Consider the following 14,497-nt stretch of genomic DNA (forward strand, 5'->3'; position numbering starts at 1 on the left):
GCAACACATAATGACTGTGAGTCAATATATGCCTCCGTTTCTTCATCTGGGGAACAGAAATTCTACCTGCATCAGTTAAGGTTAGATCTAGCTGTGAATCGTGGCTTTCAGAAAATGCTTATTCTCCCTATCATGGAAAATTCCAGTGGCAGGCAGCCCAAGATTTGTGAGGTGGCTCTGACCAACAGAACTGTCAGAGGCCAAGTCTCTTCTGTCCTGATGGCCTTCATCTCAGTCACCTCAAGTCTCAAGATGGCTGCCGGAATTCCAGCCACCACGTCTGTATTCCAGTTGCAGCCATATGTCTATATTCCAAGAGCAAAGGAAAAAAAAAAGGAATGGTCCAAAGACACTTCCAGAAGACTAGTTTGTGAGAACTCTGCTTATGTTTAGAATATAATCACATGGTCATCCCTAGCTGAGAGGGAAATGAAGGATGCAAATATAGTTTTCTCGGGGACAACTGTGTATCTAGCTAGACCCTGGTGTTCTGTGACAACAGGAGGAGGAGAGAATGGACAGATCTGCATTACCCCCATCTCCTTTGAAGGGTTCAACTTAATAACAGATGTAAAATCTGATGCTTCCTGGACCCACAAATGTACTCCTTCCAGTAACACTGACAGCTTACGATCTGGGGTCTCTCAGCCACATAAGAGGTCCTTCATGCAGTAGCCTCCTACAGCCTCACCTCTGGTCGCACCCCACAACCCGCACTGCAGCCACACAAACCTACCTTCTCCTCCGTCCTGCTTCCAAACCTTGATCCTCAGAAAGCCTCCTCCCAGGGAAGCCCTCCCTGGACTCCCATCTGTGGGATGAAGCCGTCTCGTCAACATTCTGGGCCTTGCTCCCCCGCCCCCTTCCCTCCATCCCCAGGCAGAGCTGGCATTCTCACTGCCGGGTGTTTCCCTGACGGGAGAGTCCCCAGCTGTATGCTACCCACAGCTTGCCAGTTGCTGTCCTCAGCCCTTCACACACAGCTTCTCAGCCGATCCCAACGACCCTAGGACACGGATGCTCTATCACTCCCATTTCACAGATAAAGAAACACACATGGAGAGGTTGTTACAGCTTGTCCAAAATCAAGCAGGTAGGAAAGAGCCGAGGCAGGACTCAAGCCCAGGCCCAGGACCACAGAACCCGTCCTCCACTACTTGATTAAGGGGCCGGGTGTCATTTTAGAGCAGGGATGGTCAAACTCCATCCCACAGGCTAAATCCAGCCCACCACCTGTTTTCGTAAATAAAGTTTTGTTGGAACACAGACGCACCCACTTGTTTGCCATGGGAGCATTGCAGAGTTGCCACGGAGACTGGAGAGCCCACGAAGCCTGAAATATTAACTACCCGGCCTTCAAAGGAAGAGTTTGCCCACCCCTGCTTTAGACGGTCGGCTCCTCAAAATCTGGCCTGTGTTTCTCGTTCCTGTGTCCTCAGCGTCTCACCTGGCATTTGGCACACACACAAAAGGTGTCCCACAAATACGCGGGGTGTGAACATTCCAGCAGGCCTAATTACAAGTGAAGAGGAGTACATCTGGGGGCTGATACTGCCTGCCTACAGGACTTGGCAAGTTTCCCGAGTCCGTCCAGATTCCACTTCATAACCAAGACGCCCCGGAAAACTGTGGCAGAGGTTTCCATTGTGTCGTTAGCAGCGTGCCCCCACCCCACGCTTCGGACAGACTGACCACTGCAGAACGGTTTGAGGGTCTTCTATCTCCATCACCAAACCCATTTGATTCCCCTGAACAAGTGGCTCAGATGGAACCCCAGGTCTCCCCACACGTGGGAGAACGTAAATCCTACTGCTTCCAAGGCAGTCCTAATCCCACAGTTCTCCACTGCTCACAGGTCACTGATCACATAACTGGCTTTGCAGATAAACACGCAACACATTCTAGAAAAGAGTCATTGAAAACTGATGCCGGTCGCCCTTCGACTTGTTGTATTTTCATCAAAATATTTAAAGGAAGGGACCTAACCACATGAAAACATAAACAGCCCTCTGAAAACTATAGCACAACATGAAAAGGTTATTCATGGCTCAAATGCCTCCTTTGACCTTCAGAGAATAGGCTTGCCACAGGACTGTGTATAATGTTTCCTAATTTTATCGTAATTATTGATGTCACTGCACGAGGCACAAATAAAGCACTTTCTTTCTGGGTTGTGTCCATGTTCGATCCAGTCTGGGTTATCAAAAATCACATTCTGGATGGTTTTCTTGTTAATTCTGTCTTGGCCTGGCCCCAAATCACATCAGGCAGGAGCCAGGCAGAGCAGCAGAAAGCCTCCCACATTTCCGGAGCAATCGCTTCAAACCTCCTTTCGGGACACAAAGGCTGCATCTCTTCTTTTTCCCAGGATTTTCAAACAACTGTCCACTAGAGCAGGCTCTGAGGAATCCCAGGCTCCATAGGAAAAAAACACAGTCATCCAGGAGACAAATCAAATAATTTGTCACCTAGGTCCCCGTGCAAAGGAGAAAGGGCTTAGAAAAACCTGCCTATTTGCTAAGGTTGGGGTCTAAAACCACAACCAGCTCGTCCCCCTGGTTCCACAAAATTACCCATCGGTCTAAAATATAGGACTCCCAGTAGACAAACTTTCACCGAGGACGGACAGAGCACTACCCACTCCACCAGACTGCCTGTGACAGCCTCACAAAGGCACTACAAGATTACAGTCTTTGCACTGATGAGCAAGCCAGGGCTAGCCAGTGGCTAAGTGACTTGTCCAAGGTCACCTCGCCAAAAAAAGAAGAGGCTAAGCTGGAATGGCAAGGAGGTCTAACCACTTCATTACCCTGTGCTCCCACAGGTGACCCTCTCAGAAGCTGGCTGGGATGCAGAGCAACCCATTCGTTCCAACAGGGCTGGTGGAGTGGGAAATGCTTCAGCCTCTCTGGAGAACACTCTGGGAGTTTCTCCATGCCCCATCCTATGACCCTGCAATTCCCTTCTCTAGGACATTCACCCGAGAAATAAAAGCACGTGTCCACACAAAGGCTTACAACATACAACAGTTTTATTGGTAATAGTCAAAAACGGGAAACAGCCCAAATGCCCCCCAACAAGAAAAAGGATAAACTGTGGTATAACCCCAGAATGTCAGATTACTCGACGACAACAACAACAAAATTATAATCTACTGATAGATATGCATCATGGAGAAATCTCAGAACATCAGGCTGACCGAAATAAACCAGACTCCTAAAAGAATATCCTGTATGGGTCCCTCTATATGAAACCCAAGAATGGACCAAACTAATTCATGGCAAAAAATCAGAAACAGATTGCAGGGGAAGGAGAACTGACTGGCAAGGAGCACAGGGAAACTGGGGAGGAAGGGAGTGGATCAGAGAATGTTCTGTACTTTCTGAAGCAGCGCTTACATGGTACAGTTGTCAAAATTCATCAAACAGAACACCTGAGACCCGGGGTCTCTTACTGTATTTAATTATACTTTTAAAAAACAAAAGTCCTCAGGCTAATGAGTCATTCAGATGACAAAATGGAAGACACAGATTATTACTTGTATACTTAGTTCTACTTCCAAGGTGATTACTCAATGGTATTTACAGAAAGCCCAGAGAAAGTCTCATTTGCCCATGAAAGCCAGTTGGGATTGCTCCCTGGCATTAGAAAGAGTTTCCTTCACAATAATGCCTACCTTGCATTTGCCTACAGGGTCTGTCTGGCAGACAGAGATGAATGAATCCACCAACCCTTCCTGACCAGCCAACTTCAGTCATGACAGCAACCATTTCAGGACAGAGACGGCTGTCACCATGGCAACCAGGGAAGGGTGGGAAAGGTGGATGGGGAAGGGAGACAAGAGAGATTCAGAACTTCCTCAGAATTACGACTCTGTGGAGGCTGTGCATGCCAAACCTGACCCCCACGTCATCCACGTCCTAATCCCTGGAAACTGTGAGTGTTCCGTTATAGTGCTGATGGCACCCATGATTCAAGAAAGGATTTTTAAATGGGGAGATTATCCTGGATGATCTGGGTGGGCCCTAAATGCAGTCACAGGAGTCCTTCCAAGAGGGAGGAAGAGGGAGACCTGACACACACAGAGGAGAGGGCAATGCAGAGGCAGGGGCAGAACCTGGAATGAGGCCTTATGAGCCAAGGAATGCCGGCAGCCACCAGAAGCTGGAGGAAGCAAGAAATTAATTGTCCCTTACAGTATCTGGTGAAAGCGTGGGCCTGCCAAGACCTTGATTTTGGCCCAGTGGAACTAACTTCAGACTTCTGGCCTCCAGAGCCGTGAGAAAATAAATGTCTGTTGTTGGGAACCTCCACATTTGTTGTCATTTGTTACAACAGCCATATGAAACTAATACAGATTGGGAGCCTTAAGTCCAGGATTGTTTCTGCCAGGTGTCCACACTCTTCCAATATCAATTCAAACTTTTAAGAAATATTCAAATTAATAAAAGGGTTGTTTTTTTTTTTTTCCCCTTGAAAGAATACATCAGAGATCAGCCTCAAGACTGTGGATTAGGCAAAGATTTCCTAAACAGGACTCAAAAAGAACTAATCATAAAGCAAAAAAATTTTATTTTTTTAAGATTTTATTTATTTATTATAGAGAGAGAAAGCGGGAACTCAAGCAGAGAGGAGGAGCAGAGGGGGAAGGGAAGCAGGCTCCCCGCTGAGCAGGGAGCCCAACGCGGGGCTCAATCCCAGGACCCTGGGATCATGACCTGAGCCAAAGGCAGATGCTTAACCAACTGAGCCACCCAGGCACCCCAGGAAAAGAATTTTTAATGTGACTATATTAAAATTTAAAATTTGTGTTTATCAAGACAAACATGGCAAAGAGATGACAAAACAAACCACAAGTGAAGATATCTGCTCTCTCTATGTGGTACCCACTTGCCCGCGTACATATACCCATCAACAAACTCATATCTGGAATATATAAAGAACTTTTCCAAGTCAATATGAAAAAGGCAGACACCCCAGTATACAAATGGTCAAGGATTTACACAGCACCTCATGAAATGTGAAATCCAAATGGTCAGAAGGCACACAAAAAGATGTTAAACTTCATTAGTCGTCAAGGAATTAAAACCATAATCAGATGCCACCACCCACCCAACAGACTGGCTAAAACAAGAAGAGACACTATTAAGTGTGGTTGAGGATGAGGAGCCCCTGGAACCCTCATACACTTCTGGTGGGAATGTTAATAGACACAACCACTTTGTAAAACCCTCTGGCAGCCTCCAAGAAGCTGGACACTTGCAAACACTGTCACACAAGATCTCACTCCTAGGTATACACTCAGAGAAATGCATACATATGTTCTCCAAACCACACAGCAGTGTTATTTGCAAGGAAAACCCAGGAAGAGGTCAATCTGTGGTCAATGTCAGTGCGTTTAGTATATCCACACGAAATTCCAAACGGCAGTGGACGCAGACTACAATTATACACAGCAACATGGTGGGGCTTACAAGCATGTTAAGAGTGAGGTGCCTGGCACAAAAGATCACAATGCCGTATGATAAGAAAGTCAAGAGGCCTAGTTCATGCAAGGTGCTGCAAGTCAACAGTGGAGGCCCAGTGGGGGAAATGACTGGAAGGGAGGCGGGAAGGGGCTGGCTGCTGGTTCTTGATCTGGGTATGTCCCATTTACAAAAACCCATGGAACTCTGTACACTTAGAAGTTGTGTACTCTTCTGAATGTATGTTAAACTTCAACCTTACTCTCAAAAACTAGTCACTCAGAGATAGGTGAAAATTTTTCCCCCTCTGTAATTTTCAGACTGCAGAATGGATACAAGTTCACCTCAGGGAAAAAAAATAATAATGGGGAAGAAAAGGAGAAATAGTATCACCCACCACCCACCACCATGGTCACCATTTGGCGTATATCTCCTCAGATACACACAATTTTCAAAAGGGAGAGGAAGAGCGCATCCCATAGGGAGGGGTTAACTCAGGCAAATCCTCAATAAATATTGTAAACCATAAGTGAATAAATCACATTATATGCTCTTGTGTAACCTAGGCAACCACCCCTTTATTATCACTGTCCGTGAAGTAATCCAGCGTCCCTAAAGGATTTGAGCACACAGGCTCACAGCAATCTGGAAATCCAGACAGCAAGATGTGTGAATACTTTCTAAGTACATGTGGGCAAGAACATAAAACCCAGAACCGCGATTTTTCAACTCTGGTATCACCAACTGCCTCTAAAATTTGCAGAGTACTCAAAAAGCATTTATTTTAATTCAGAGTGGTTTTAAAAGTTAATCTATGCCCCCTCAACTTTTCTAAATGAGCCAAGTAGCCCCAAAACCCTGGAAAATCGTGACCAGAGGCTAAACACTGCATTCTCAAAGCATGTCATTAATGCAGATCGGGTCAAAACCAAGCCCTGGGTATTTGGCCACTAAAGGCCCACACTAGGTGAGCAGTAGTGGGCCCTAAGTCAAGGTGGGCGTGTCACAAGGTAAGTCAGACTTGCTGACCCGGAAGATAAAACCCAAAGTTTGCAGACAGCAGAGCAAATGAGAAGACCTATGAACTCTGGGAGTCCACAAGGCCATAAAAGCAGGCAGACAACCAAGAATTACAACAACAGTAGCTAACACTGGCTGAAACACAAGTAAACTCTGGTTTAACTTCTTCTCTGTCATTCATTCAGTCTCTTAGCTATTCGATAGTACCTACTGAACCCTTATTACATGCCAGACTCTGTTGTAGACACTGGGGATACAGCAGTGAATAAAGCAAATTATTGTCTGTCCTCAGGGAGCTTACATCCCGTGCAGAGACCAGAATAAAATATGGAGCGTATCAGACGGTGGTGATGATGGAGAAAAATAGAGCAGGGAAGGGAGACGGGGATCTGAGGCTGGGGGAGGGGAGTAAGCCACTTGCCGTAGTGATGCAAATGTTTGCTGGGTTCCATGTTTTAAAATGATGCCTTCAAAACCAAATCCTCATATGCTCGCCAAAGAACTCTGGGATAATTATGTTAATGGAGTCCCAGGGTAACCACAGCATTCAGAAAATAAACCAAGAACTTTATGGACCAGAAAGGATCCATTTAAGAGGGACAACTGAAGATCCAATATCAGCCTCCAGTTCTCCACATCTTGCTATGCACTGTTCTCAGCCACTGACAGACCAGTATCCTCACATAATCTTCACACTGAACTAATGAGAAGAGTAACAACTTTTCTCCATTTAAGAGATGAGAAAACAGAAGCCCAGAGCAATTAAGGAACTGGCCTAAGGTGACACGTGTGCTAAATACTGACGTCAGGGTTTGGCCCCAGGGTCCACACTCCCCTAACGTTCTAAATAAATGTCTACTGCTGGCCTGAGGTGTTATTTTGCTCATACTACCTTACTTATTCTATTCAAGACTTGCCTTTAAATATTTTTTTAAAGATTTATTTATGTATTTGAGAGAGAGAGGGTGCACATGTGAGGCGGGAGGGGTGCAGAGTCTCGAGCACCCTCCTTGCTGGGTTCGATCTCACGACCCTGAGATCATGATCTGAGCTGAAATCGAGACTCAGATGCTTACCTGACTGAGTCAGCCAGGGCACCCCTTGCCTTTTAATACTTTAGAGTTCTTACAACCCCACTAATCTCTCTCTCTCTCTCTCTCTCTCTCACACACACACACACACACACAGGAGGTGGGTTTCATATTTGTAATATCTTCTTTTCTCTAGATAATAAAAACTGGATGGCAATAAGGACCCTCAAGTATTTAAATACCACCTTTTAGATCCAATTAGAAATTACTTTCTCAAACACCTATTGTTATGAGCAAACCCAAAATAGTTCTCTTGGGTGAGACTAAAATTAGCCTTAGGGCAAATTAGAGTTCATATAGCCAATTTCTCACTAGGTGTAGACATCTCAAACTGAACACAGCCCAAAGGGAACTCCTGGTTGTCCCCTATCCTCCCCTGTGACCCTCATCTCTATAAAGAACACCTCAACATCCCAAGTCTCTCAGAGCTCCAAACTCAAAAGTTCTCCCTGGCTCCCCTCTCTCTCTCACCTCCTCATCCAACCCATCAGCAATTTCTAGCCTCCCTACCCCAAAAATGTACTGTTCCTCCACTTCCCCTGTCCCCCAAGGGCAAGGCACTGGTGTCCTCTGTTTAGACCCCCGCGAGGAGCTCGTCAGTGGTCTCTTGCTTCCCTATCTGACTGACCCTTTGAAAACCTCATCTCCACATAGTACCCAGAGAGAACTTTTTTTTTTTTTAAGATTTTATTCATTTATTTGATGGAGAGACAGAGCACAAGCAGAGGGGAGCAGCAGGCAGAGGGAGAGGGAGAAGCAGTCTCCCTGTGAGCAGGGAGCTGGATGCAAGCCTCCATCCCAAGACTCTGGGATCACAATCAGAGCCTGAGCCGAAGGCAGATGCCTAACTGACTGAGCCACCCAAACACCCCTGGAGTGAACTTTTTAAATCACAAATCCAAATGTGTCCTCTCTCCGCCTAAAATCCTTCTGGACCACCAGAACACAGCCTCGAATTCTTCCCCTGGCCTACAGGGCACCGTGTGACCTGGCACTGGCCTGCCTCTCCTGGCTCTTGGGGTTCACTCTTCCTCTGCTTCACTCCCTATGAAAACCAAAACAGGAGTGAACAGATAGTTCTCTAGATTAAAACATGAGTAGCAGTAAAGACACTAGATCCACACAAATCATTTCCACAAATACTTATTTCTCATCATTTTTTAAATACAGTTGACCCTTGAACAACAGGGGTTTGAACTGTGCAGGTCCAGGAATACACAGATTTTTTTTTTACATAAATACAGCTGTACCGTAAGTATATTTTCTCTTCCTTATAATTTCCTTAATAACATTTTCTTTTCCCTAGCTTACTTTATTGTAATATATAAGACACATAACAGTCAAAACATGTGTTCATCAACTGTTTATGATATTGGTACGGCTTTCGGCTGACAGTAAGCTATCAGTAGTTAAGTTCTGGGGAAGTTGAAAGTTATATAGGATATTCGACTGTACAGGGTTCGGTCCCCTTAACCCCTTGGTTGTTCAAGGCCAACTGTATTTTTTTCATCTTCATAGCACCTGCCACTTCTGCAGTTGTTTTGTTCATCTGTTTGGATGCATTCCCTCTTTAACACCATCTTATAGAACTACACCTTACTGTGATACCGGAAATATTTTCCCTTAGCTGTAATGATTATAGAGTCTTCTCAGTGTACCTTTTCACCATGCTCTGATCTATTTCGCACTCCCTCAGCCCATGGGTGTGAGCCCAAGTGCTCTGGATGTACTCTCTGACTTGAGCGTGTCCCACCGCATGCAGCCTTCTCTCCTGGAGCCTCTCTATCCATCACCTTGCTTATGCTCCGCCCCAAACTGCCTTCGTGGGGGAGTGGCTACAGGGCCAAGCGCGCTACCAGTGAATGGTGGCAGAAAATGACACTGAGTGTTAGAATATACACTCTGTAGCAACATGAGGTCCTGCAAGAGGACACTTGAGTAAAAACTGCTCTCAGGTGATAGGTACCACATTCTGGAAACTGGTGAAGGGTGCAGTCTGGAAACACATGCTAGCTAAGAACTTCGTGGCTGGAGATTTGTGGTGAACTGTAGGCAACTTAAAAAGTACTGCCAAAAGAATATACCATGAGGTCCAAAAGCAAAGGTAATTTGCATCGAGTCACCCCGCTGTTTATACCAAGGCATTCCCCTAGACTAGGGAGCTCTGGACTCCTTCCTCTTAATTCTGCATGCCCTGCACTACTTCAAGGGAAGACGCCTGTCCATTCTGCACACTGGAATAGCTCCAGCTCAGCACTTCTTGGCCTTTTGGCTAACATCAAGTGGAAGAGCTCCAGCCCTTAGAACAGTGCCTAGCACATAGTAGGTCCTCGATAAATTTAGTCTCTGAATAAACAAACTCATGAACAAGTGAATGTATTCTTTCTCTTCTTCTCTTTTCCTTTTCACTGTTCCAGACCTCTCCTTGAGAAGGAAAAAAATGTGCAATCACTGAATCATCACAAATCCTCTCCAGACCACTAATGGACCCTCAGCCACAGTTCAGAGAACGCAGATGTGGGGAACAGAGACCTGGCCACTGAGATATTAACCATTAGAAAGAGACAATGCTCTGGGAGTCAGTGGTTACTGAGAAAATCATGAGTGTACTGGGGTTAAGAAGAAACACTGGCAGCTATAGACCACAGTAAACAAACTCAACAAAGATAAGACCTCACCAGTGTATGCGGCACATTTCACCTACACAGCCTGCAATCACATCGCTATTATTATTCCTACTATTATTATCATCAGTTTTGCCTCTTCCTGGTCTGGCATAACCTAAATACCCCAGTGGATTTAAAATTATACAAAAGCATGAGTGACTCCAATTCCTCCTAAATCCACAGCAAAGAGCAAATCCTTTAATATGCATTGCAGGTAAAATACGTCCCCAAGTGAAACAACTGTAATCCAGGGTAAAATCTCTGTTGGCCTCATAAGCTACTTGTAAAAAAAGAGAGAGAGAGAGAGCAAGAGCACTTAAAGTGACTGCCCAACACACAAAACAGACGCTGTCACCAATACAGAACGATTACCAAGAACTGAAATCAGATTTAGTCATCTCATGTCTCCCTCATCCTACACACTCTACCTGTTCTTTTTCAGCTTTCAAAAACTGAAGGAGGAAAAGGAGAGGCAACAGCACACAGCAGGTCTATTTTGAGAAATAAAAGGATTCAAAAGTTACAGTGCAACTTCCACTGACATAGTAGCAGATCTCCGAGGAAACCCAGGTGACTCAGAAAGTTCTCTGTCTCTAGTATCTATACAGAAACAACTCAGTGTCCATACTTAGAGAGTCATCTTCCTCCTAGTTGAGTTTCCTGTAAATACCTGCCTGATCAAAGTTTCAGCTGGAAGCAATCTGAACGTTTCCAATCCATCTGCAGGGAGAGAGCACCAAGGAATCTAGTCTAATCAGCAGAGAGAAGCAGGAGTCTCCAGGGTGAGGTGAGGTTCAAACTCCACAAGCATCCTTTTAAGAACCCCAAGTCCTAAGATCCAAGGGCTATTAAGAGCAGAACAAAAGATCTAATCAACAAACTCTCCAAAAATCCCCATTCCTCTTGCATGGACGTTTGTATCTCCCTCTGGCTTGTTTTTGAAAACAAAGTATTTAAAAAAAAGGAAGAAAGAAAAAAGAAAGGAAGGAAGGAAGGAAGGAGGAAAGAATTGTAAGTGGCAGCACCACATCTTCTCCATCCAGGTCTTCCTCACTATCCTCTCTATTGAGCCCCACATATTTTCACCAATACAAGTGCGCTGGGAGCCCCTTCCCTAGACATCCCCATCCTTCCGCCTGGTCATAACTAGGTTTCCCAACTGTGAGGGTGAGTGAGTGAGCAAAGAACTTCAAAGGGCACCTAAAGCGGGGGGAAAATAACAATTTAAATAGCAAACTGTCCATTTCCAAAGGGGAGAGGTTGTTTAAATTTAAAAAACTAAACTAAACTTCTGTTGCAGAGATTGGAGGTCTCAAGCCTCCGACGGGGCAGGAGGTAGCACGCGCTCTGGAAAGCGCCGAATAAGTGGAAGGTTTTGTCGGTGGTGGTGGTGTTTTTAAACACTAAAGTTGTAAAGGAACTATATTACAGAGAGTATTGTTCTGATGGGACAAGCTGTATTAAAGCTTTTACAGTCAGGCACAAAGCACGACACCCCCCCCCCACCCCCCTCCTCCCTTCCTCAGCCATTCTTCAGGAGTGCGGGGAAACCGCTAGCAGGCAGGGCCCTGGGACCAGCGGGCTCCTCCCGCCACTCCAGTCCCCGCAGGTGCCGGTGCAGAAGAAAACCGGGGCTCTCGCCCCCCCTTCCCCACCACTGCGGTGCTGGGGTGGGGTCACAGCACGCCCCACGCCGGGCGCCGCACCTGGAAAGGAGCCGGGGCGCAGGAAGAGCCCCCGCCGAGGAGGCTCCCGCTCGGTCGGTGGCACAGTCGCGCACGCACACACACACAGACACGGAGAGCGGCGCGCGGGGAGGGGCGCGCGGTGGCGCGGGCGGCGGGCGCGTTACCTGTTCTGCCAGCCCTGGAGGAGGTTGGTGTATTTGCTGAGCACGCCCTCGAGCGCCGGCTCCCTCCTGCGGCCACCTCCTCCGGACGGACTAGCGGCCACCGAGCCCGGGCTGCTCCGGCTGCCCCCGCCGCCGAACCCCGCTACCGCCGACCGGCTGGAGACCCCCCGGCCGGCCAGGGAGCAGGAGGGCGAGGAGCCCGCCGAGGTGGCGCGGCTGCTGCTGCGGCTGCTGCTGTTGCTGCCCCCGCCGCCGTCTGAGCCTTGGGCCGCCCTCTCCATGGTCCGTGCGCGCCGGGAACGCGGGTGCCCGCCGCGGTGGCGGCCCCGGCACTGGAGCTCCTGGCGCGGCGGCGGCGGCGGCGGCTGCTGCTACAGCTCCCGGCGCCCGGGCCGCGCGTGGCTGCTCCAAATCCCCGGGAAATGCCTGACTCATACAGGAGGAAGAGGAGGAGGCGAAGGAGAGCTGGGAAGGAAGCCAACGGGGCTGGATGCAGCTGCGGCCGCCCCTCCTCCCGCCGCGGCCCCGGCCCCGGCCCCTCCCTCCGCACTAGTTTCCCCGGCAAGTTCGGAGCGGGTGGCCGGTTCGGCGAGCCCTCCTCGGGTTCCTCTTCCTCTTCTTTCGAGTCCCCGCGGCCGTTCGGTCCCGGGGGCGGGGGGCGCTGCCGGGCCCCCAGCCGCAGGGTGGGCACGCCCTGTCACCCTCGCGTTCCTTCTGCCGCCCCCTCTCGGATCCGAAGGGGCGACAGGGAATCTCCGCGCGTTCCTCCCCACCCCCAACCCACCTCGGGACCTGGAGGGAGGGGCGGCCCCACCCACCCGGTCCACCCGGATATGGACCCGCCCGGCCTGACACAGGCACACACGCACAGTCCCTCTGTCTGCCTTCCGCACCGAGCCTGGGCCAGATACACGTACACGGTAACCTGGCAGTGAGCCTCACAGGCCGAGTAAAGTCACAGGGCGGCAACGTCCTCCAGGTTCTCCTGCCTGTCGGGTAGGGGAGAGAGGACAGGTCGAAATTTCTTTCTTGCAGGTGAGCTCAGCGCCCAGCGTTTTCACGCTGCAGAGTTATGGTAAATGCATCATGGATACCAGGGCCCTGACTGTGGGGCCAGAGAACTTAGGTTCCTGCCAGTGCCTCCTTACGCTGAGTGCTCTGGGTGCCTCACTCGCCTCACCTTAATCCCCACCCTGACGGACCCATAAATCTGGCAAGTCAAACCTAGGGAGCCGTGTTACCATAAACACCTAACCCTGGGAACCAGGGACCCTAAAACGGGTTAGAGTGCGCTAAAGGTAAAGGAACGCAACAGATTTACAATCATAGCGATGTGTTATCTGCTGGCTGTAACTTCTTCCCTGCGCCCCCCACCCCAACACACGCCGAGATGCTGCAACTAGGTCTCTAAATCTAAAATTGTTGCTCTTTGGTAAAAGATGATGAGTTGCGCTCTCTCCACCACTAATAATTTTTGTGAGTATAAATATCCAATGCAATCTGGAAGTTTCTAAAATTACCTAGAAAAATAGCTTTGAGGAGCTCAGACACCACACACACACACAGTGATAGATTGATAGGTAATCCTTGCCTAAAGGATCCACAAACCCATAAAGCAGATAAATAATTCAACAGTTTAAAAAAAAAATAACTAAATGGAATAGAGTCAGCTCTCCTAGATGCAATTCCTCAAGCCCCACCTCTTTCTATAGAAGCTTCATATCCTTCCAGAAACCTTTCTAAGGTGGTTTACCTCTAGAAGTTTTCATGGAGAAGTTCCTGGGGCTGATTAGAAGTGGTTATGACCTGAATAAATTACAATTCCAGGTGCCTATACAGTGTAAAAGGAGAAAAAATCCCCCAAAGTGATTCCTTGGTAGGAAAGACTGACTCTAAAGCCAGATGGAGCTGAGTTGGAATCTATGACCTCCATGGAGTTACCTCTTTTAGGCTTCCTTTTCTCACCCACAAAATGAGACCAAATGGTACTACTGGCTGTTAGGGACTATGTGAGACTATTTATTTGTTCAAGATATTTACCACCTCTCCCTGTGGGAGTATCCTTGCTCCTGGTTGACCTCAGGCTTGGCCATGGAGCTGCTTTGGCCAGTGGAATAGAAACAGATGTAATATACACCACTTCTAAGCATAAGCTTTAAGAGCCATCATGTGGTTCAACCATCTTTCTCTTTTCCTTCTTCCAGGCGATCTGCATGTCCCAGATAAAGGATCCCCTCCAGTCTGGGTCCCGGATGGTGAAGACCTGTGGAATTCGGCAGAGCCAAAGCCAGTTAGCATTGGCCATGTCATATGCATAAAATGTCTGTTATTAAACCACAGAAATTTTATTTTTTTACAGATTTTACTTATTTGAGAGAGAGAGCAGAAAGCCCAAGTTGGGGG

At 47.8% G+C, this 14,497-nt stretch overlaps 1 protein-coding gene across 2 annotated transcripts in view; it reads right to left on the minus strand.

The window, feature by feature from the left end:
* OSBPL10 (oxysterol binding protein like 10) overlaps positions 1-12,934 on the minus strand; it is a 313,824-nt gene extending 300,890 nt beyond the window's left edge. Inside the window, exon 1 of one of the 2 annotated variants that reach the window (XM_082724181.1) lies at positions 12,095-12,934. In XM_082724181.1, the coding sequence (XP_082580307.1) occupies positions 12,095-12,375 (281 nt within the window). In that variant the 5' untranslated portion in view covers positions 12,376-12,934. The remainder of the gene's footprint in view (positions 1-12,094) is intronic. The other variant, XM_082724182.1, reaches the window with a different exon arrangement.
* Positions 12,935-14,497: the final 1,563 nt, after the last annotated feature.

The sequence above is a fragment of the Mustela nivalis genome (assembly GCF_964662115.1).
Source record: "Mustela nivalis genome assembly, chromosome: 1".
In the NCBI taxonomy this organism is placed as follows: domain Eukaryota; kingdom Metazoa; phylum Chordata; class Mammalia; order Carnivora; family Mustelidae; genus Mustela; species Mustela nivalis.